The following is a 21,487-nucleotide window of genomic DNA, read 5'->3' as shown; positions in this document are numbered from 1 at the left end:
ACCCACCTGGGCCCCTGGTACTTGTGGTGAGCCCCCATGGGCATTTCCCCAACCGGAGCCAGTGTTGTGGTAGGACCAGGTTTTGTGGTTCTTATTAGGATTGCATGTTGCACCTCAGTAACAACCATCAGGGGACTTTGGGAAAAAAAGATTTATTACTCACAAGTCCTAGAGGGTCCACAGCACAACCCAGGACATACAGGGAGGACAAAGGTAGATAGAGGGAGTGTGGACCTGGGGCTCTACCTTTATTAGGACCTAAGGTGAGGTGCCAAGGGTTTCACAGGTTCATTCTGTATTGCCAAATTAGAAACACAGCAGTGGGAGTTAGGGCGCGAGAAGGGAAAAGTGGGGTCACTCAAGTGTTTGGTTACCAGGGCTTTCTGAAAGGGAACTTTCACGGATGGGGGCGGCCTGGTTTCTCATCTAGTTGTTTTGCTGTAGCTGTGTCATACAGCTGGCAAGACTTTTATTTGAGAAGGGTGTCTGTGATATGGATGTCTAGACAATCAAAAGCTTAACGTCAGGCACGTACACTATAGTAATGCTAGAAACCCTGAAGTAGTTGGTAGTTCCTCTTCATCATCTGTAAGAAGTGCGTTCCTAACTGAAAAAATAACAGAAAATAGTTTTAGAACTAGATAGATCTGATTTAAACCCTTACAGCTTACTATTAAACAGGACAAGTTATTTAAATCCTCCCCTCCTGCGGCTTTGTTTTCTTCAGTTTAAACGTTGCAATAAATAGCATACTTACTTCCACAGGTTGTTTAAAAGTTACATAAAGTTTGATTTATCAAAGTACCTGACACAGGAAGTTGAGGGAGAGCTTCAGCTACTCCCTTTCATGGAGTTGTCACCATCAGACTATAAAATTTGTTTGTTTGTAGTCTCCATTTTTCCTCATGTTCCATTTTCTTTGTAACCCACTTTAATTAGCTGTCGTTTCCACTCAACTAACAGTACTGGCAAATAGTTCCTATACTGGGCATTGATTCTCAGTCAACTTTTCTGCATCATTTGATACATATGATCAATCATTTCATTTTCTTGTCACACGTTTCATTTGGTAAAGAAGACCCTTTCCTACTTGTCTTTCTAGGTCACTGGCCGAGACTTTAGTGTCCTAAATTGACTCCTCTTCACAAACTAAATATTGGCCAAGGTCTCTATTTTGGGGGCCTCTTCTTTTTATCTGTCTATACCAATTCCTAATGGATTTCATTCCGTCTCGGTTTGAGATACTGTCTACATGCCCATAATTTCAAAATTTGTATCTGTCAGTGCTAACTTGTCCCTAGAACTCCAGATTTGCATTATCAAAGATGGGTTTCTTAAAATCTCTACTTGAATGTCTTATAGGCATCTCAGACCTGACCTGTTCCAAAGCAAAGTCCAGCTTTTCTCCCAAAACTTTCTTCTCCCACATGATCTATATTTCCGACAGTGGCATCAGTTGTTCAGGTCGGAAGCCCATGCATAGTCACTTTTACGCTCCGTCCATATCCTCAGCAAAATACATTTGCGTCTGATAAATTTTACTGCTACTGTCCCCACCTCCCTAGTTCGAGCCACCATCGTTTCAGCTGTACCATTGTAACGGCCTCCCAGTTGGTCTCTGTGCTACTGCTCTTTCCTTCTAAAGTCTGTTCACCATGTAGCCAGCAGATTAATCAACAGGACGTGGCCAAGGTCAACATGTATTGGTGATTGAGTCAGCCCAAAAACTCAGATCCGGTGTTGTTTCAGGCGTGCCACAGTGCTGCTTCCAGTGTCAGGGAGTGCGTCTGGTGAATAAGTCACCTTCTTAAACTAAGCCCTTTATACTTCCAAAACTTACTTTTCATATAGCATTACAGCAGTGCTTTGAAATTTTGTTTTGCTTTGGATGTTTTCGCTGTCACTTTTGTATGTGAGATAATAAACAAGGAAACTGTAAAGTGTTGTAATTTAAAGAACATTGATTAATGGATGTAAATTATTTTCTTTCCTAGAGATTCCAGACATTGTAAATGCAGGTAATCTGAAAACTTTTAGGTAAGTCTGTCTCTTTTTATTACTCCTTGAAGCTGCATGTAAAATACACGAGACATAAACTTTCTTCCCTTATGAACCTAGAACTTTGAACTTAGCTCTAATGAGCTAAAAAAAAAAAACAAAACAACTCAAGGGTTTCTTTTAACTTTTTCTGTTTTATCAAAGTAAGGCTTTTCCTAACTTGTGTTTCTTTGAAACACCTGATGTACACCGAAATGATAGTGACATGGTGCTTTTATTTATTTTTAAAAGAAAATTTAGATACCTTAATATAATACCTAAAAGAACTTGTTCTCACTGTTCTTCCCCAGTTCATACTTTTTAAAAGATAACCTAACAGCAACAGACTTGATGGCTCAGAGTTCTTTCAGAAAGGATGGTTATTGGGAAGTGATCCCAGAGAAAAAGTTAAGTCATCAAGAACTAGTTAGTCTGGTAATTGAAAGATTGATTTTTCTAGTGTAACAATAACATGTTTTTCGTTTCTGAAAATTACTGTGATTTACCACCATGTGTGAAAAGAAAAATCTTTTCTGACTGCATTTTGGAAATTTGCCAGGTATGATCTAGGTCCTACTTTTTATTTATTTATTAAAAAATTTTTTCATTTTTATTTATTTTTGAGAGAAAGACAAAATGTGAGCAGGGGAGGGACAGAGAGTGAGAGGGAGACACAGAATCCAAAACAGGCTCCAGGCTCTGAGCTGTCAGCACAGAGCCCCACGTGGGTCTGGAACTCCTGAGCTGTGAGATCATGACTTGAACTGAAGTCGGACTCAACTGACTGAGCCACCCAGGTGTCTTAGTTCCTACCTTTTAGATTCTTGAAACCATATGGCCAGACTGAAGATTCAGGTTAGGGAGAATAAAAGAATGGAACAGAGCCTCCTTCTAACTTCTGCCTAATATTTTCCTGAATTGCATTTTGGAAGTTTTGGATATGTGGGAATCTGTTTGCAGTTATAGCTATTGTAGGTTAATGAGAAGATGCAAGAAATATGGACAAAGCAGACCTCAGTTCTTGGGACTCTTTTTTTTCCTAATGCATTTATGTTGTTTGTTTCTAGTGCATTTGAATCTACTATACATTCATAAACTTTGTTCTACTGCTTTTAGAGTTTTAAATACATTGACTGTTTCCCCATCTCACACCCCAGCAACCCTCTGTGTGTACTCTCTTTTGTTTAGGGAGTGGGATTTGGATCTGAAGAAATTGCCAACCATTAAAATGAGAAAAATTTGTGCTAATGATGCAGTTCCCAAGAAGTGCAAGAAGAAAACTATTATAACCGTAGACAAAGATTTAGGGGAATTGGAACTAAAAGATGAATCCAGTGACTCAGATGAGGAAATGACTGCAGTGGCCTAATTGTCCTTTATTTCAGTTGAAAGTAAATAAATGGAAAGCGTAGTTATATTTGAACTGATTATGGTAAATAACTGTCTACATACAAGAATTTGCCATGTAGCTTATCATCTTTCATGATGAAACTCCCATTTGCAGTTTCAAAAAGTGTTATGATTTTCACTTAAAAATAAGTGTTACTTTCCATTTACATTAAGTTGCTAAAATAGATATAGTGAAATAAAATAAAAGTACAATCTCAGATCCATTTAACATGATTTTCCTGGGCATAGGGAGTGATCTGAATAAGGAAAAAAAATGTTTTAATTTTTTTCATGTTCACCTTGGATCACCTAATCTCAGATTGTGGGGTATGTACAGCAATGTGTTTTCTGAAAGGGTCCCGTGCATACTTCTTGAGTAGTGGTGATAACAAAATTGTCTTTCAGTAATAGTGTTTCACTAATCTTCCTCTTAAATTAAATCTATTTTCTTTCCTTGTAAGATAGGGAAAATGTGATATAGGATAAATACACACTGATGGATTGTACATTATTTTTATTATCTTTGAGCCAGAGTTTAATGGTAAAGAAAAAAAATGGTGACTATTTTCATAATGTTAGTCTCCCACACTGTAATTTGTTATCTTTTAACAAATAAGATAAGTGGTTGCAGGTTAACTCTTTTTGTTTGTATATTTCCTGCATGAAGGCTGATAGGTTTTATCTGTGGAAACAAAGATCAGAGCATCAGTTATTGCGATTGTGTTATTTATTCTTCTAAGTGATACACTGAATGACATATAATATAACTCAGTATTTCAAATATGAAAAACATGAATGTTAGAATGTTGTTCTTTATAGGACTTGTTAAATGCAGTTATCTTTTAGGCTGTTTTCTAAGGGATACAATGCAAGTGTCTTTGAGTATTTTCAAGAAAATAAATGTAAAAGGATGCTATAAGAGGTTTACTAGACATCAACTAAGTCTTGTTAACAACTTATTTAAAATATTACAGCTTTTTTTACTATTGACAATTAAAATATATTTCCATAATTTCACTTCTTAAAGTTCCAATTATTTCATTTTCAGTGTTTCAGTGTTTCAACTGATGCTGATTTGCTTTCTTTAGTAATCTTTGTAAGAGTATGGTTTTATGGTTAGAGAAGTTCCTGTCTCTTTAGTCACTGGAAAGTGTCCTTTTTTTTGGGGGGGGGGGTTCATTTTTGTTTCAAAATGGCTATAAACACTGAATCTTTTTTGTTCTTTCAATATATGAAGTTTATTGTCAAATTGGTTTCCATACAACACCCAGTGCTCATCCCAAAAGGTGCCCTCCTCAATACCCATCACCCACCTTCCCCTCCCTCCCACCCCCCATCAACCCTCAGTTTGTTGTCAGTTTTTAAGAGTCTCTTATGCTTTGGCTCTCTCCCACTCTAACCTCTTTTTTTTTTTTTTTCCCTTCCCCTCCCCCATGGGTTTCTGTTAAGTTTCTCAGGATCCACATAAGAGTGAAAACATACGGTATCTGTCTTTCTCTGTATGTCTTATTTCACTTAGCATGACACTCTCCAGTTCCATCCATGTTGCTACAAAGGGCCATATTTCATTCTTTCTCATTGGCACATAGTACTCCATTGTGTATATAAACCACAATTTCTTAAAAAATTTTTTTTTTCAACATTTATTTATTTTTGGGACAGAGAGAGACAGAGCATGAACGGGGGAGGGGCAGAGAGAGAGGGAGACACAGAATCGGAAACAGGCTCCAGGCTCTGAGCCATCCACCCAGAGCCTGACGCGGGGCTCGAACTCACAGACCGCGAGATCGTGACCTGGCTGAAGTCGGACGCTTAACCAACTGCGCCACCCAGGCGCCCCTAAACCACAATTTCTTTATCCCTTTATCAGTTGATGGACATTTAGGCTCTTTCCATAATTTGGCTATTGTTGAGAGTGCTGCTATAAACATTGGGGTACAAGTGCCCCTATGCATCAGTACTCCTGTATCCCTTGGGTAAATTCCTAGCAGTGCTATTGCTGGGTCATAGGGTAGGTCTATTTTTAATTTTTTGAGGAACCTCCACACTGTTTTCCAGAGTGGCTGCACCAATTTGCATTCCCACCAATAGTGCAAGAGGGTTCCTGTTTCTCCACATCCTCTCCAGCATCTATAGTCTCCTGATTTGTTCATTTTGGCCACTCTGACTGGCGTGAGGTGATATCTGAGTGTGGTTTTGATTTGTAGTGAATCTTTTTTTAAATTATTTTTTGATGCAAAAAGGTGATTTTATTAAAGCACAGGGACAGGACCTGTGGGCAGAAAGAGCTGCCAAAACTGAATCTTAAAGAGAAGAGAAACTGTTTTATCTGGTCTGATATTTAAAAAGTCTTACTATTCTGTTAGATAAGTAACTTATGAAAATGGCAGATTGTGCTCTCCCTTAAACATTTGTTCCTGGTTTTCCCTATACCATCAAAGCAAAAAATAGAACAAGCACCCTGGTTGGAACTAGAATAGGTAGGTATTTGTTGAATGGAAGAATTTACTTTATCATTTAGGATAGTAATTATAATTCATAATTTTATTATATATCATTATAAATAATTACCTGTTACTCCTGGCTGGACCAAAGTAGCCTAAGAGATAATTTGTTGTTACAGTATTGCTTTTAAGTGATATCCCTAATCATTATCTATAGAACATGTTTTTTTCCTGCAGGGATAACTTGTGCTGCCTTATGTAGGCTCCTTCCTTTCGGTCAGTAGATTGTCTTTGCAAGATGGCTTCTGCAGTCCATGGTCTTGGAAGAGAACTCACTGGCAGTTCTTTGTAAACCAGGGGTGGTGAATTTTTTTTTTTTTTTTTTTTTTTGTAAAGACCCAGATAGTAAATATTTTAGGTGTTGCAGCCCAAATGCAGTTTCTTTTTGCATATCTCTGTGTGTGTGTGTATGTTTTACTACCCTTAAAAAGGTAAAGCTCATTCTTAGTTGTGGCCATACACAAAATAGGCTGGATTTTTCCTGCTTGCCATAGTTTGTCAACAACAAGCGGAACTTCCACGGATATGAGCTAATGGTACATCTCTAAGCTCAGAGCCGTCAACTCTGACAGTGGTCTCTTTCCAGATATCCTAGTCACTGCTTTTCCTCACCGACATAGGTGTCTCCTTAGGACTCTGTCACCTCAAATAGGAGCTTTTACTATTCTTCTATCCCTGTGTTTCAGGAGCAGGAGATTAGACAGGTGTCCTCTTTGCTCTATTGCCACTGCCACTTCTCTGTTCTTTGAAGTTCTATCACTGTCACCCTTTCCTTATTATCTCACCTCCCAGAAGAACCTTCTCATTCATTGAAGACTTTACTTGGCTTAGTTTTCTTCTCCCTTATTTTAATCATTTCAGTGAATCCAAGACCTTGTGGATAACAAATCTAAAATTGTGACCCTTTTCTCCACTCCATTCAGACACTTCTCAGTGGCCACACCCAGATACTTACCAGCTCCTGAAACTCCCATAAAATTCGACTATTCTGTGCTCCATTCACTATCTCCTATCCCCCTCCACTGCTGAAGTTCTGTACTTTGACCTCATTCTTTCATTGTGCACCACCTGTCTCCTGTTTTCAGATTCTTTTATGTTTTGTTTAGATTCGGGTTTTAGAGTTGCCTCCTGTCACATGCTCGCCATCCCTCTGCCCCTGACTGCATAGTATTCGTCTTTCAAAACTCAGAGGAGCACACCAGGTTATCTGTCTCCTTTGTACCTGTTGTTCCCAAGTAGCTCAGCATTTGTGGAGAGTATCAGGTTTTTCCATTCATGTTTGTACATCTCAAGTGGGTTCTCAATCCTGCTTAGCAGTTTTACTGTGTACCTGTAATAAGTTCATTTTTCCAACGTTTAGATAATTTTCACTACTTTACAACATTTTTTTTTTTGATGTTTGTTTATTTCTGAGAGAGAGAGAGAGAGAGCCCAAGCGGGAGAGAGGCATTGAGAGAGGGAGACACAGAATCCGAAGCAGGCTCCAGGCTCTGAGCTGTCTGCACAGAGCCTGACACGGGGCTCCAAACCCACGAACCATGAGATCATAACCAGCCGAAGTCGGACACTTAGCCGACTGAGCCACCCAGGCGCCCCTCACTACTTTTTCATGTTCTAGCTTAGCTTTAATATTTGCCTCCTCAACCAACTTTCAGTTTATATACATCGTTGAGACAATGAAACTGCTCTCCCCTTTCCGTCTCCCTCCCCTTCCTTCCCTTTCCATTTTATGGATGTAGCAGCTTTTCTCCTTTCAGTGGCAAATACTCCTATTTGTGTCCTGGATCCCAGTCCCTGTTCTCTCATCAGGAACCTTGAATCTCTCCCAAGTTTTTCACCTAATTTCTGAAAACTGCTTGTAAATCATCTTTGATTCTTCACTTTCTCTCTTCCATACCCTCCCAATTAAATTTAATTAGTCGGTATTTATAGTTCTGTTTTCAGAAAGTCAAATCAGTCCATGTCAGGCCATCTCCACTCTTTGCCCTTACCTGTCACTTCCTCACTGGCCTTCATGCCACCATTCTTGTTCTTCATAATCCATTCTCTGGAGTTGCTGATGAATTTTTGAAAATGTACACTACAATATGCTACTCCTTTGTTCATCTTGTTATAGTATCATTCTGTCTTTTTTTTTTTTAATTTTTTTTTTTCCACGTTTATTTATTTTTGGGACAGAGAGAGACAGAGCATGAACAGGGGAGGGGCAGAGAGAGAGGGAGACACAGAATCGGAAACAGGCTCCAGGCTCTGAGCCATCAGCCCAGAGCCCGACGCGGGGCTCGAACTCACGGACCATGAGATCGTGACCTGGCTGAAGTCGGGCACTTAACCGACTGCGCCACCCAGGCGCCCCTCATTCTGTCATTTCTTAATGGTATGTTTATTTGATGGGTCTAATTTTGTTTCTAAACACTTATTTTTTCAGAACAGTTTTAAGTTCACATCAAAATTGAGGGGAAGGTAAAGAGATTATCCGCTCTGCCCCCACACATGCACACCTTCCCCCATTATTGACACCCCCTACCAGAGTGCTATATTTGTTACAATTGCTGAACCTACATTGACATCCATTATATTTGGGGTGAAATTCACATGACCTACCATGGCCAAAGAGGCCTGAAATAATTTGATTCCTAACTGCTTCTCCAACCTTTACTTGTTTCCACTTGCCCTTGGCTTATTGTACTGCAGGTACACAGACAGCTTCTGTCTATTCCTAGAATGGCCAAACTGTTTTCTATTGTGGAACAACTCTGCTGGCACCCTGAAGACCTTGTGTTTATCCATTTAGGCCAGGCTAGGTTCAGGCTAACCTGAGCCATGATGGCCCATGATCTTCCTGGAACACAAGGATTTGGGGCATGTGAGGAACTATCATGGGCCACTTCATGTATGCCTCCCTGTCTCCCAGAGAAGACGTGAGACAGTTGTCCTTGCCTCCAGATTTTTTTTTTTTTTCAACGTTTATTTATTTTTGGGACAGAGAGAGACAGAGCATGAACGGGGGAGGGGCAGAGAGAGAGGGAGACACAGAATCGGAAACAGGCTCCAGGCTCTGAGCCATCCGCCCAGAGCCCGACGCGGGGCTCGAACTCACGGACCGCGAGATCGTGACCTGGCTGAAGTCGGACGCTTAACCGACTGCGCCACCCAGGCGCCCCCAGATTTTGATGAAGTATGAGACTTTACATTTTGAGTCCCTTTAGGGCATAGCTGCAGGCCACAAAGTTGCTTAGCTACAACATGGAATTAGTATCTCAGCAACAAGGTGCCCCACCCCTTCTGTTGCATTATAGTGTCCTCTTTCATGTCTCATGCCCCCTCTTTTTGTGTCTTTTCTTGGGACAGGACTCATGGGGCTACTGGTGGTTTGTCTTTCTTCTGCTATCACTGTAAATAATAAACTTTGTGACCCTAACAAGGGCTTGCTGTTTCTACGGTAGCTGAATCTTGCTTGACAACCACTCGGGACTTTGGTTATTGTTCCCATTGCCTGCATTGCCCTTTCCCTGAGTTCCAAGTATTTCTTCCCATTCTCTTGCTTCCTTTGGTATCTCTATCACATCTCCCAGTTTTAGGATCATTAGCTGAACACACAGTGACAATGACTTGTGATCCAGGAATATTTGTTGTAATTCAGGAGGTGTGAGAAAACTGTAAGTTTGGATATCCAATGAGGCAGAATGAGCACATACAATTAGTCTACCAGAATGACCTGGAGGTGGCCTTGGGCTAGGCAGTGGGTTTACCCTGAATTCAGGTTTAGAAGTTGGGGCTTTGGAGAGAGACATTTTCTTCTCTTACCAGCAAACATCATAGATTAGAAATTGATTCCACAGTCTTTCTCCTATTATTTAGTATGTATGAAATTATCTAAATTTACTATTTTATTATGTCTGAGTAGACAAATGCTGTTAAATTCTTTGGTATATCCAAGCCTTATTTATGAGACAGTCCTTTCTTTACATTATGATTTTTCTTCTAGGGTTTTGCTGTTTTGTTTTTTTGTTTGTTTTTTTAACAGGTTTTGAAAATCTGTTTAGATTATTTCTATTGGTTTTCCCCTGTTAATGCACCTCTTTATTCCCTTCTGTAATGTCAGGGTGAATCTGCCTGTGTTGGCTTTAAAGTACTATGAATCTGTTCAGAAGCTGCTTAAACATCCAGACTGTTATAAAATCTTAAGAACTCAAGATTTTTTGAATGTCGCAGATACAAACCTGCAGAAATCCTGGTAAATTAGGCAAAGAGTACAGAAACCACAACAAAAATTTAGGTCACTTGTTTAATATACAAAGTCTTTCTTTCACAGATAATTATTTTCTTTTCCTTAATTCATCTCAGTACACATTATTCACAAAACAGTAAGTTGTTAATGCAAGAGAATTAGGTAAAACCAAAAAAGTACAAATGCTCAATCTCAAAAATTGCACACAGTTAAAATAATTTTTCCTCGTTTGTTTTAAATGTGATATCCAATTTCAAAATGGGCTTCAGATTTGGAGGAAACATTGCAGCCCAAAATAACAGCACTTCCTTTCAGCTGTATTGATATGTAAAATAGCACCTTTGGGCTGACTTAAGAAAAAAAAGGTTTTTATCTTTCTTAATTAAAGTGTAAGTCTTTCACAATTATTATATAACAACTACAATAATGAATAATAAGTTTAAAGAGCTCTACTTTGTTCCGAAATATTCATTGGCAAGGTAAGGAAAGGTAAACTGTCAGTCAAATGGAATAATCTTCCCCACCACACCCCCTTGGCAATTACAGTCTCTTAATGATGTCATTGCTCTAATGAGCTAATTTTCCAGCCAAACAGATGTTTTAGGGGTACCCAGGGACCTTTTGCAAAACAAAATAAACGAGGCTATCTCTGGGGCAATAATCACATGTAAATAGCAGCTCAGAGTGAGATTCAAGCCGGGGATATTTTAAAACACTTCTTCAATATACACCTATCTTCAGTGTCTCCACTGCTATATCCCAGGTTGATGGCATCATTTTTGTTTGGATTTTTAAAAATTTTTGTTTTACTTGTGTTTGTTCTCAAGCTTAATTGCCTTTTGGACTTCACTCTTTAAAAAAAAACTGGAATTTCATTCCTTTACAATTCAATCTTTGATACAATGAAAGTGAGAGTTCTTTTAAAAATTAACAGCGTAAATGTCTGTAGTTTATGGTATTGATACTACCAAATGCATGATTATAAAAAGCCAAGATTTTTAACAGAATTGTGTTGCCATTCTTCAATTTCAGTCCTTTGTTTCAATTCCATTTTTTTACATGAGCAGGAAAACATGCTTCAAAAAAACTGTCAGCCTGGAGAGTAGTTTTTGAAGGGTATATCCAGTCCACAACAGTATTGTCACAAAGCCAAATCCTTTCACTGAAAGGGCAGTTGCCACACAAAATATGAAAGGAAATCAACATTAGGTTTTAAATGCATGTAATTATTTCAGATTGTTTGAACTATAAACAGCCATTATAGGAAAACTTTGTAAAAGATTTAAATTCGGGAGTTCAGGGTTTATATATGAAGTTCAGAAGAGTAATAGCAGAATAAAAAGCTGTTAACCTTCTAGGGAGCTATATGTATTATTATATTCTCATTACAAGAAAGTCAAGGCTTTTGTAAGTTAATTTTGAGAATTTAGGTATGATCTTAAAACACTATGTCGTATTTTCTTGTTAAGACAGTAATGCTGATCTTTTCATTCTAGAAATATTTTCTTAGTGTTAGGTGTGACCCTTAATAAACAAGGCCTATTAGCCAGTCCTCTCCCATTGAGAAATGAGCTATGCATTTACCAATCTTTAGATTTGTACAGAATGTAAATAGTATTTTTGGTGGTAATTAAAGTAAATAATCATTTTCCTTCCAGAGCAGACAAAAGAGATAACATTTCATTGCTTGCTGGTGACAGATTCCCTCCCACTTCCTCCCCCACCCCCCCAGGGAATATATGTAAACAACTTGTTCCCATTGCTAAACTCCTGGAGAAATGGATTAGTAAAAAGCTTAGGGCAATTAACAGAAAAATTGAATCAAGGTTAATCTATTGGGTGATATGCCATGGTTAAATCACCCAAAGCTTCTATTCATGAGTATTTATCTTAAAACTTTAAAATAGAAATTTAAGAGGAAGTTAATACAAATTTTAGTCTGTTTAAAGTTCATTAATTTTTTATTACACCACTTTTGCCCTTATTTGTGCAGAAATTTTGGTACGCTTTCGTTAACTTCAACTGGGTCTTCCCTGTGCCTTTATTCCATACCCTCCATAACAAGTTTTAAGAAAGATGTTTTAAACCTTTTGTTTCCTGACTGACCAAAAACCTTACCACTTTTCTCATGTACATACATGAAATCACACACACACACCACACACACACACACACACACACACACGACATTGTTTACCTTTTCTTTATTTCTAGGAATTGGGACTATTTGGACTGTCAGCCACTACTAATATTCATATCTTTCTCCTCATTAAAAGGTTATTTCCTTTTCCTTTCTTATATGATAATCCGTGAAGAACAAGCACACTGATAATTACAAAGTGCATCGATGTGATACCCAGGTTTGTGCAATGCGATACCCATGCTTTGGTCCTTATGGCCATCACAGTTGCCTTTTCACAATAATAAATATGACAGCTAACAAAAATAAATCACCTTTTAAAATGTAGAACCTCTTTGACAGGTCACTACATCTATAATCATTAATCTAGCTCACTGCAGAATCTATCCACGCTTCAGTTTTACATGAATATGCAAGGAGCACGATAATCAGCTGCACATCAAACCTCAACAACTCAGTTTATTACTTATCACAAAATCTATTCAGTATCTTTACTTCCCAGCTGAGCAGGGAAATGCTGTCAGCTTTTTCAAACAGAGTCTAAATGCTTAGTCATAACTACTCCTCTGTCAAGTTGATACCACATGTGGATTAAAAAAAAACAAACACATTTGACCTAAGAAAAATATTTAATTTCTGTTTCCCTATCATCTGTGCTTCATAGTAGCAAACAAGCTAATTTCAGAACTTTGCCACAGATCATTTCATCCTTCCCTTTCTTTTTTTTTTTTTTTTTTACCTTTTAGAGAAATGGTAAGTTCACCTAACTCAGGATGTTTAATTTGATGAATGTAAGTGCTTCATAAAACTGTAATATTTGAGAGACTCTGAATAAAAGAATGAATTGAGCTGTTGTTTTTAAATATTCAACTGTTCGATGAAGCAGAGGTCCTGCCTCTAATTTTAGGGCTGTGCTATCCAGTACAGTTAATTCAAATGAAGATACGTTGTAAAGACAAAATACATACTGGATTTTGAAGACTTGGTTCGTAAGAAAAAGATGTAAAATATCTCAATTTTAATACTGATGACATGTTGAAATGATATATAGTGTTAAATAAAATATAAACATTTCATTTAGTTTTACTTTTTCTAATGGGGCTGCTAGAAAGTTTAAAATGTATGCATATGATATGTCCTGCGTTTGTGGCTCACGTTATATATCTGTTGGACAACACTGTCTTAAGAGGGACGAGATAAAATATAGAGCCTGATAGTTGATTTCAACTTCTGTAGGTATTTAACAGTGCTAATTACACCCAAAAACCTCTGAAAATCTTTTGCTCATGACTTAAACATAATTCTAAGTATTGATCTCTTCAAATGTGTATTGCATCTATTTTAAAAACATGCATCTGTTAAAACAACTGGACTCCACTATAGCCATAAAAATCTGTTAGCCGTCCAAAGTATAAATATCAAAATATGCATCCTCTAAGTTTGCTTCTGATATGACGTAAGGATAATGTAGACAATTTCAAGCTTAAAACCAAGTATGTTTCTTATTTCTGGATGAGAGAGTTAACATTACAAGGCCTTAGAAGAAATACACATTGCAATTCAAGTCTGTATTCTTAAACTTTGTCCTGCTATCGTGAAGATGCATGTGTCCATGTAGTCTTTCGTCATTGCCTGAAAGCATCCCTCGCTCCATTGGTTCTTAATTGTCTTAGAAATCACCTCTAGCAAATTTTTCACATTTCTGTATCACACTTTGGACTGCTTCATGGGATCCTGGTCATCGGTGCCTTTTGGTCCTTTCCTTTTTTGAGCAAAGTAAGGAAGAATGAGTCAGTAGGAGAAAGGAGAAGATAAAGGAGTGAATAATTCAGGATCACTTCTGTTATTTGTAGTGGCTAAGGGCTAGAAAGATACCCTTCAGTGAAGAAACTCCCAACTGTTTGTGTCACACCGGGATGACCTCAGGGGGGCCTCCCTCTGCAGATGGCAGTGAATTTGTACCCGTTTGTGATACAGGCACCACCACAGCATCTTTGATGTCCGTGTTTATGTTACACGAGAAATTCTTCTCCTGCTTTTTGGCAGTGTCTGGGCAATTTTGCACAAAGATCACACGGTTGTAGGCCTTCAGCCTGCGCCATAACTGAACGTAGACTTTACACTGTACGTACATGAAGACAAGACCTCCCGTGAAGCCAATGGCCACCACAACCAGTTTTGTCCAAAATGGCCATTCAAGAACACCTTTGAAATAAAAAAGAGAATGTTATCACCAAGTTGTTATCAATGGACTTGGTAATTTTTTTTTCTATGACTCCTTCAAAAGACCATGCCTGCCTACTAAATTTTGTGGATAAGAAATCTATTGTTAACAGGCAGTAAAATTCTAACCAGAATTGCTTAATTGCTTTCAACTCTTTTAAAGGTACTGTTGAAAGTCTACAGGAAGGAGCTCACCTACCACTATAATGGTCTTAATTCTCCTTATAGCATCAAGTATGTGACATTAGACTTCAGATACTTACTTTGACATTTATTCCTTATAGTGAACATACTAAGTGAAAGAGTCAGTTTAAAATTCTTTTAAAGGATTTTACCTTACCTAAAACCTTAAAGGTCCACCTTAAAATCTTTTAAAGGTAAAGTAATAGGTACTTTTATAGGATCACCCTCATTCCCTTTAAAATTAAATAAAAAATGTGAAAGAAAGAAGCTGTCACATCTCACCAGAAACAATTCCTGAGTAAAGGCATGCATCAAATTTAGTGTTTTAGTCATTTTTGTTTCACAAGTCTTTGTCGCTGAGAACCACTTTCTTACATATCAATATTTTCTCTTAATTTCCACCATAACTACAAATTGTCTTTCACAATTTTTAAAACTATTTCACAAGAGTTTCTGTAGCTACAATATTATGAATGTTAAATACATGAGAGTCAGGAGTCCACCTCTTGCCAACGTCAGTATGTGTGGAGGGTATAATAGCCATCTACGTTCATGTGAAAGGCTTTAGTATGTTGGGCCAGGAAGAGTTGGTTAGAAATCCTAGTTTATGAGAGTTTCTGATTCTATTTTGGGTTTTTATTTACTTATACCAATGGATAGAGTTATAAGAAGTCCTACCTATGTTTTGTAACAGTGACATATGCTTTATGCTTCTGTAAGAAAACAGACACAAGGGCTTGTTCAGCTCTTACCTTAGTTCTACCTATGCAAGGAGAACAACCATCTGACACACAGACCGAGGGTAGACCAGTGGTTCTCAACAGGGGCAAGTTTTGTTTCCCAGGGGACATTGGGGATGTCTGCAGATACTGTTTATTGTTACGCCTGGTGTTGGGGTGGGGTGCTACTGACTTTTAGTAAATAGAGGCCACAGATGCTGCATAAACATCCTATAGTGTGTAGGATAGCACCCCCCCCCCCAACGAAGAATTATCTAGCCCAAAATGTCAGTAGTGCTGAGGTTGAGAATTCGTGAAGATAATCATTTAAGCTTCTTAATTGCAGGGAGGATTCAGTATGCAGATCAGACATCTTGAAGTTCTCCAAATTTAGAAAGATTTTTGCTCTTGGCTACTATATTGATCCGTAGTTTCTATGTGTTTGGAATGTTTTAACCACAGACAAGCTGGAGAAGACGTGCTTTATCTCCCATTTGGGGGGAAGTCCCCATGGGTTACATCCAACTTTCCCCTCTGCTAAATCAAACTACCAGCTGTTCTAAGAGTCTGGAGGTTTTCCATTTCTGAGGCTTTGTCCATATTTCTTCCCTCGGTTTTCCTTCTGTACTTCTGCATGTCTACTGTTCCACAAAAGCCAACTAAGAAGTAATTTCCAGCTGGAAATAAACCCGCATTCTTCCAGTTTCATGTTATTTCTTCCACTTGTGGCATGTGTTAACTTTCTAACAAGTTATTTTTACTTTGGTACACCATAATCTTGACAAGCACAGAATTTATGTCTGGTTGTTCTTAATTTTCCACAGCGCCTTGCTCAGTAGATATTTCAAGGATGAATGAAAGCTTTTGAAGTTCCAACTTGGATTGCTTTGCCTCAGTCTTTTTAATATAACCAGAGGTGACAGCCTTTCTTCACTTGTCCATGAAGCCCTGCTTTCATTGGTGGATAATCTGAAGAATCCACTCTTGTCCTACCTCTCCTTCCTGAAATAATGACTGGAACACATAATATACTTGAGAATCTGGGCCATTTTCTCTAATTCTGGGAGACAGTCTGGTTCTTCCACTTTCTTTCACAATGTTCTCTGAATTGATTTTGTCTCCTCTAGTCATTTCCTTCGTATGTTTGGGAAGTCAGGGCTCCCAGTACATCCATCAACAGTTTAGAGTGTGCAATATCCCCCTACCCTACATCCAGAAGTCATTTGGGTACAAACCCACAGTCCACGTGACATCTTCTCTCAGAGACAGCCTGATCTTTCTCTTTGGTTTTGACTAAGTGGGCAAGATTTTTGTTTTCTATAAAGATATTGAGCAGTTATAAGATTTTACCTTGGAAAATTCACCTAAAGGACATTGTGAGAGGAGATAATAACATGGGGCTAAGTGAATTTCCAAGAATGTTTCCATTGGCAAGATGTATTTACCTCCTTTTATCGAGACTTAGAAATTTGTCTTCATGCTCAACCTTGTTGGACTCCTCAGTTCTATGGTGTCTTCTGTAAAGAAGAAAGAATGTACACAATAAGGGTGGTAGAAAAGTGAAGGCACAAAGTCTTGTTCCTTGTGGATCCTTTGTGTAAACAAGTAATTCTTGGTCCTCACTAATATATATTTGAAGCTGGAACCTGAACTTGGAAATGCCAAGAGCTCAAAGTTGTTTCTACCTGCCAGATTGGAAGAGGAATTTGAAATTCAACTTGAGGCAATTCAACCATCTGTTCATTTCTCTGAAGCCCAAGGATCTATCTGTAGTTTTGCCTTTGTGCTTGGGATCTTTCTTCAGAAATTTCTGTAGGCTTAGGAATAAACTCTCTGTATCCCTACCTTTTTAATGTTACCTTTTAAACATTAACAGGAAACTTGCTTGGAAATTCTTGGGTAAGAATTGGAGGAGCTTGGAAGAGCAGATGTTCTGTCCACAACCATTTTTTAAGGAAATGGAAGTCTTCTCTTGTCCCCTATAATAGGTAAACTTGACTCATTCACTGTCCATATTGTCATGCCAATCCTCCACGAATGGCCAGTACATTCTCAAGCAATCTCAACATATGATTATTAAATTCTTCCAGGCCTCTTTTTTTTTTTTTTAATTTTCTTCTTTATTTTTTAAAATTTACATCCAAATTGGCATATAGTGAAACAATGATTTCAGGAGTAGATTCCTTAATGCTCCTTACCCATTTAGCCCATCCCCCCTCCCACAATCCCTCCAGCAACCCTGTTTGTTCTCCATATTTATGAGTCTCTTCTGTTTTGTTCCCCTTCCTGTTTTTATATTATTTATGTTTCCCTTCCCTTATGTTCATCTGTTTTGTCTCTTGTCCTCATATGAGTGAAGTCATATGATTTTTGTCTTTCTCTAATTTCACTTAGCATAATACCCTTCAGTTGCATCCACGTAGTTGCAAATGGCAAGATTTCATGCTTTTTGATTGCCGAGTAATACTCCATTGTGTGTGTGTGTGTGTGTACATATATATACCACCTCTTCTTTATCCATTCATCCATCGATGGACATTTGGGCTCTTTCCATACTTTGGCTATTGTTGATAGTGCTGCTATAAACATGGGGGTGCATGTGTCCCTAAGAAACAGCACACCTGTATCTCATGGGTAAATGTCCAGGCCTCCTTTCTGTAAGGGCATGTGTATGATGCAGTACTGGAGAGCCAGCCAAACAACCAACATGCTAGTAGGTCTTCTGTGAAAGGCTTAAGGTGGTCTGTAGATTCGTCCTGGGTTATGGTATTGAAGATTTTGCATAGTAGAGTTTGATGAATGTGTGGTGCTACCAGAGCCACAGAAATCAGCCTACAATCTGTAGGGAAATTTATATTTAAAGAGCAAATAAAAGCACTCTAGACAAAGAAAAGCAAATGGGCCTTTCAGCTCATCATAGACTCTTGGGAATCTGAGTCTGTGCAAGATTTTTCTAGCAAGCCAGAGAGGAAAACTGGGGACTCTAGGTAAAGTTCTATAAATACTTGAATAAAAATAAAAATGAATGAAAGAATAAAATTTATAAATTGTTTTCTCACATAAAAAGGTCTTCCAGATATTCCTCACTCTATTCTCCATTGGGGTTGGGTAAGTAGACATGGATTGGGACTATTTAAAGGCATTTCCCCTTCAGGAACCTGAGACTAGAATTTATTGATCAACAGGACCACTGCCACTGACCATCTCTTACCTTCTTTATAATCACTTTCTTCATCTTCACTCCCAGAAGGCCCTCCTTCCTGGCTAAGAAATACCCTGATCCCAACGGATTCAAACTTTTATTCAATTTCTTTGCAGACCAGACCCCAAGAGGATGTTCCTTATTATGCTTCTCAAAGGCTGTTTTCCTGTGTAAAGTCCACACCCATTCTTAAGGATCATGAGTTTTATTCCCAAGAATCAGTCACTCCAGTCTTTATATCTTCATCTGTCCTAATTCAGAGTGCTATTTCATTTCCTTCAGGTATTGACAGCCTGTTACCTGGTATTCTCTTTGGTCTCAGTTTCCTCATCTTTAGTAGCTTGTTCAAAAATACTCCCACTTGGCTCACGCCTCCCTGTAACCGTGTCCTTGGGTATCCACCCCCTTCCTCATTGACTCTGGCTGTGGCCACATGACTGGTTTGGGCCAACAGGACAATAGCAAATAGGGCACAACAGAAACTTCAAAAGTGTTCCCATTGTGTGTGTGGTTTACTCTCTTGCTACTTGTTTAAACACTGCACTTGCCATGGGAAGAAGACAGGGCCAACAGGTCCTATGTGACGAAAAACACAGCTCAGTTGTTTCTGTCATCCAACCAATTGCATGCCCATTGCCAGGCATTTGGAGGAGGCCAGCCTTGATTATACAGCAGCCAGCCAATGTGCCAGCTGTTTGTAGACACATACGTGGATGCTGCAGAAAACAGCCAGCCAGGTCCTGGCCAGGAGGAATGCCCAACCGATCTGCAGAATTGGGAGTGAAATAAATGCTGTGGTTTCAAGTTAGTAAGTTTTGGGATAGTCTGTTATATAGCAAAAGGTAACTGATATATCAGTTAAAAATGGAGATATTGGTAGTATTTACCTCACAAGGTTGCTAGTGTGGGTTAAATGGGTAGTTCTTGACATAGAAAGTGCTATGTAAATACAAGTTATTTTTGCCATCTGGATGATTTTTTTTTTTTTTAAGTGGTGTTTTTTTTTTTTTTTTTTAACGTTTATTTATTTTTGAGACAGAGAGACAGAGCATGAACAGGGGGAGGGGCAGAGAGAGAGGGAGACACAGAATCAGAAACAGGCTCCAGGCTCTGAGCCATCAGCCCAGAGCCTGACGCGGGGCTCGAACTCACGGACCGCGAGATCGTGACCTGGCTGAAGTCGGACCCTTAACCAACTGCGCCACCCAGGCGCCCCTGCCATCTGGATGATTTAAATGCTACACACCTTTCGCTGATAGAGTTGTAGACTAAATGCAAAGCTTTCTGGTGCCTATGACTAAGACCTAACTTCAATGGGCTTCAACCTTTAGATGTCCCATCTGGACTCCAGGGCAATGAAAACCTCCACAACTAGGAGAGGAGAAAGTCCAGTTAGCTGCCAGCCAGGCCAATGGAATTAGAACTATACCTCCTCACTCTGGGCCTCTGGGCATCCTTCCCAATCGGTAATTCCCTTCATGGAGAAAAGCTCAGAAATCTCACTGTGTGTTGTTGGGAAACATTTATGCCAGACTTTCAGACCACAATGACAATGGTTTGTAAGCTGAGATGTATCCACTTTCAGACTCTTCCAGACTCATTTTCTAGCTATATTGTTTCTCTGAAAATATGTTTCTTTTAATAGAACAGGGTCCCCAGCTCTCTCCACTGGAGAAACACATGCAGGGTCACCTGTAACATCTTGCTTCTTGTTCAATTAGGTAAACCACAGGCTCCTGGGAGGGTGTTCATAATAAAGCTGAAGATGAGGCAAATTGCTTACTTCCTCATCTTTAAAACAGTGATCCCTAAAATCTCTTCCTGCTTTTAAACTGGAATTCTCAAAGTATTCTGCATATCTTGTGTAGATCATGTAACTGGAGACACCTGGAGTGTGTCTAAAAAGGGTTTTAAAATCCCCAAACAGCAGAAGAGAACCTGTCTCATTTAACAGCTGCAGGGACAATATATATTTAGAAAAAGTATCTCATTGGTAAGTTGGGATATTTTTGGCTGGGTGCTTAGGTTATGCAGAGTTATGAAATGTGTTTGCGTAAGGGTGTGTGTGAATGATGGGGCTAAGGAGATGGTTTTCTCCTTTACTTTTGTCCTGGTTGCTTCTCTCCTGTTGCTTAAATCACTAAAAAAAAAAAAAAAAAGCTCACACATTTGTAACATTTTCCTTAACTTGTTTTAACGGTGGTAGTCACTGTGAGTAAAGATAAAAATACAAAAATATATAAAAGTATGAGTATATATAAGAAATATATAAATATCGGGGCACCTGGGTGGCTCAGTCTAAGCGTTCAACTCTTGATTTCCACTCAGGTCATGATCTCCCGGTCCGTGAGATGGAGCCCCATGGCTTGGCTCTTCTCTGACAGCATGGAGCCTGCTTGGGATTCTCTCTCTCTCCCTCTCTCTCTGCCTCTCCCCTGCTTACCTTCTCTCCTCTCTCTCAAAATAAATAAACATTAAAAAAAGGAATATATAAATATATATAAATTATACAAATATATATGTGTGGTATTTGTATAAACACGATGTTTCCATTTATCTGATGCAAGGTCAAGTTCACAGTATCTTTGAAAAATGTATCAGAAAGCACCTTTGAAGGGTATTCAGTCCAACTTCGTTTTTCAGATGAGGAATCTGAGCTTCAGAGTGACTATTTTATTCAGCGTAACTGGTCCGCGACCAAGGGCAGGACTAGAAGCCTGGGCTTCTGACACGTAGCTCAAGTCAGTGTTTATCATCTTTGGGTTATTAACAATAACAGTGCATACACTCACTTTAAAAAGGAATGCTTAAACAGCAGTGCTCAAATGGAAAATATATGGATTGCTGGGAAGTGATTTT

General features: G+C 38.7%; 2 protein-coding genes across 2 annotated transcripts in view; one reads left to right on the top strand and one right to left on the bottom strand.

The window, feature by feature from the left end:
• The window catches only part of TMA16 (translation machinery associated 16 homolog), a 30,501-nt gene extending 26,051 nt beyond the window's left edge, over nucleotides 1-4,450 (top strand). Inside the window, exons 6-7 of the mRNA XM_030312800.1 lie at nucleotides 1,995-2,037; nucleotides 3,226-4,450. Coding sequence (XP_030168660.1) covers nucleotides 1,995-2,037; nucleotides 3,226-3,406 — 224 coding nt within the window. The 3' untranslated portion in view covers nucleotides 3,407-4,450. The remainder of the gene's footprint in view (nucleotides 1-1,994; nucleotides 2,038-3,225) is intronic.
• Nucleotides 4,451-10,204: 5,754 nt separating this feature from the next.
• MARCHF1 (membrane associated ring-CH-type finger 1) overlaps nucleotides 10,205-21,487 on the bottom strand; it is an 89,759-nt gene continuing 78,476 nt past the window's right edge. Inside the window, exon 4 of the mRNA XM_030312799.2 lies at nucleotides 10,205-14,506. Coding sequence (XP_030168659.1) covers nucleotides 14,208-14,506 — 299 coding nt within the window. The 3' untranslated portion in view covers nucleotides 10,205-14,207. The remainder of the gene's footprint in view (nucleotides 14,507-21,487) is intronic.

The sequence above is a fragment of the Lynx canadensis genome, chromosome B1 (genome assembly GCF_007474595.2).
Source record: "Lynx canadensis isolate LIC74 chromosome B1, mLynCan4.pri.v2, whole genome shotgun sequence".
Taxonomy (NCBI): Eukaryota; Metazoa; Chordata; class Mammalia; order Carnivora; family Felidae; genus Lynx; species Lynx canadensis.
This window is presented reverse-complemented; position numbering and strand designations above follow the sequence as displayed.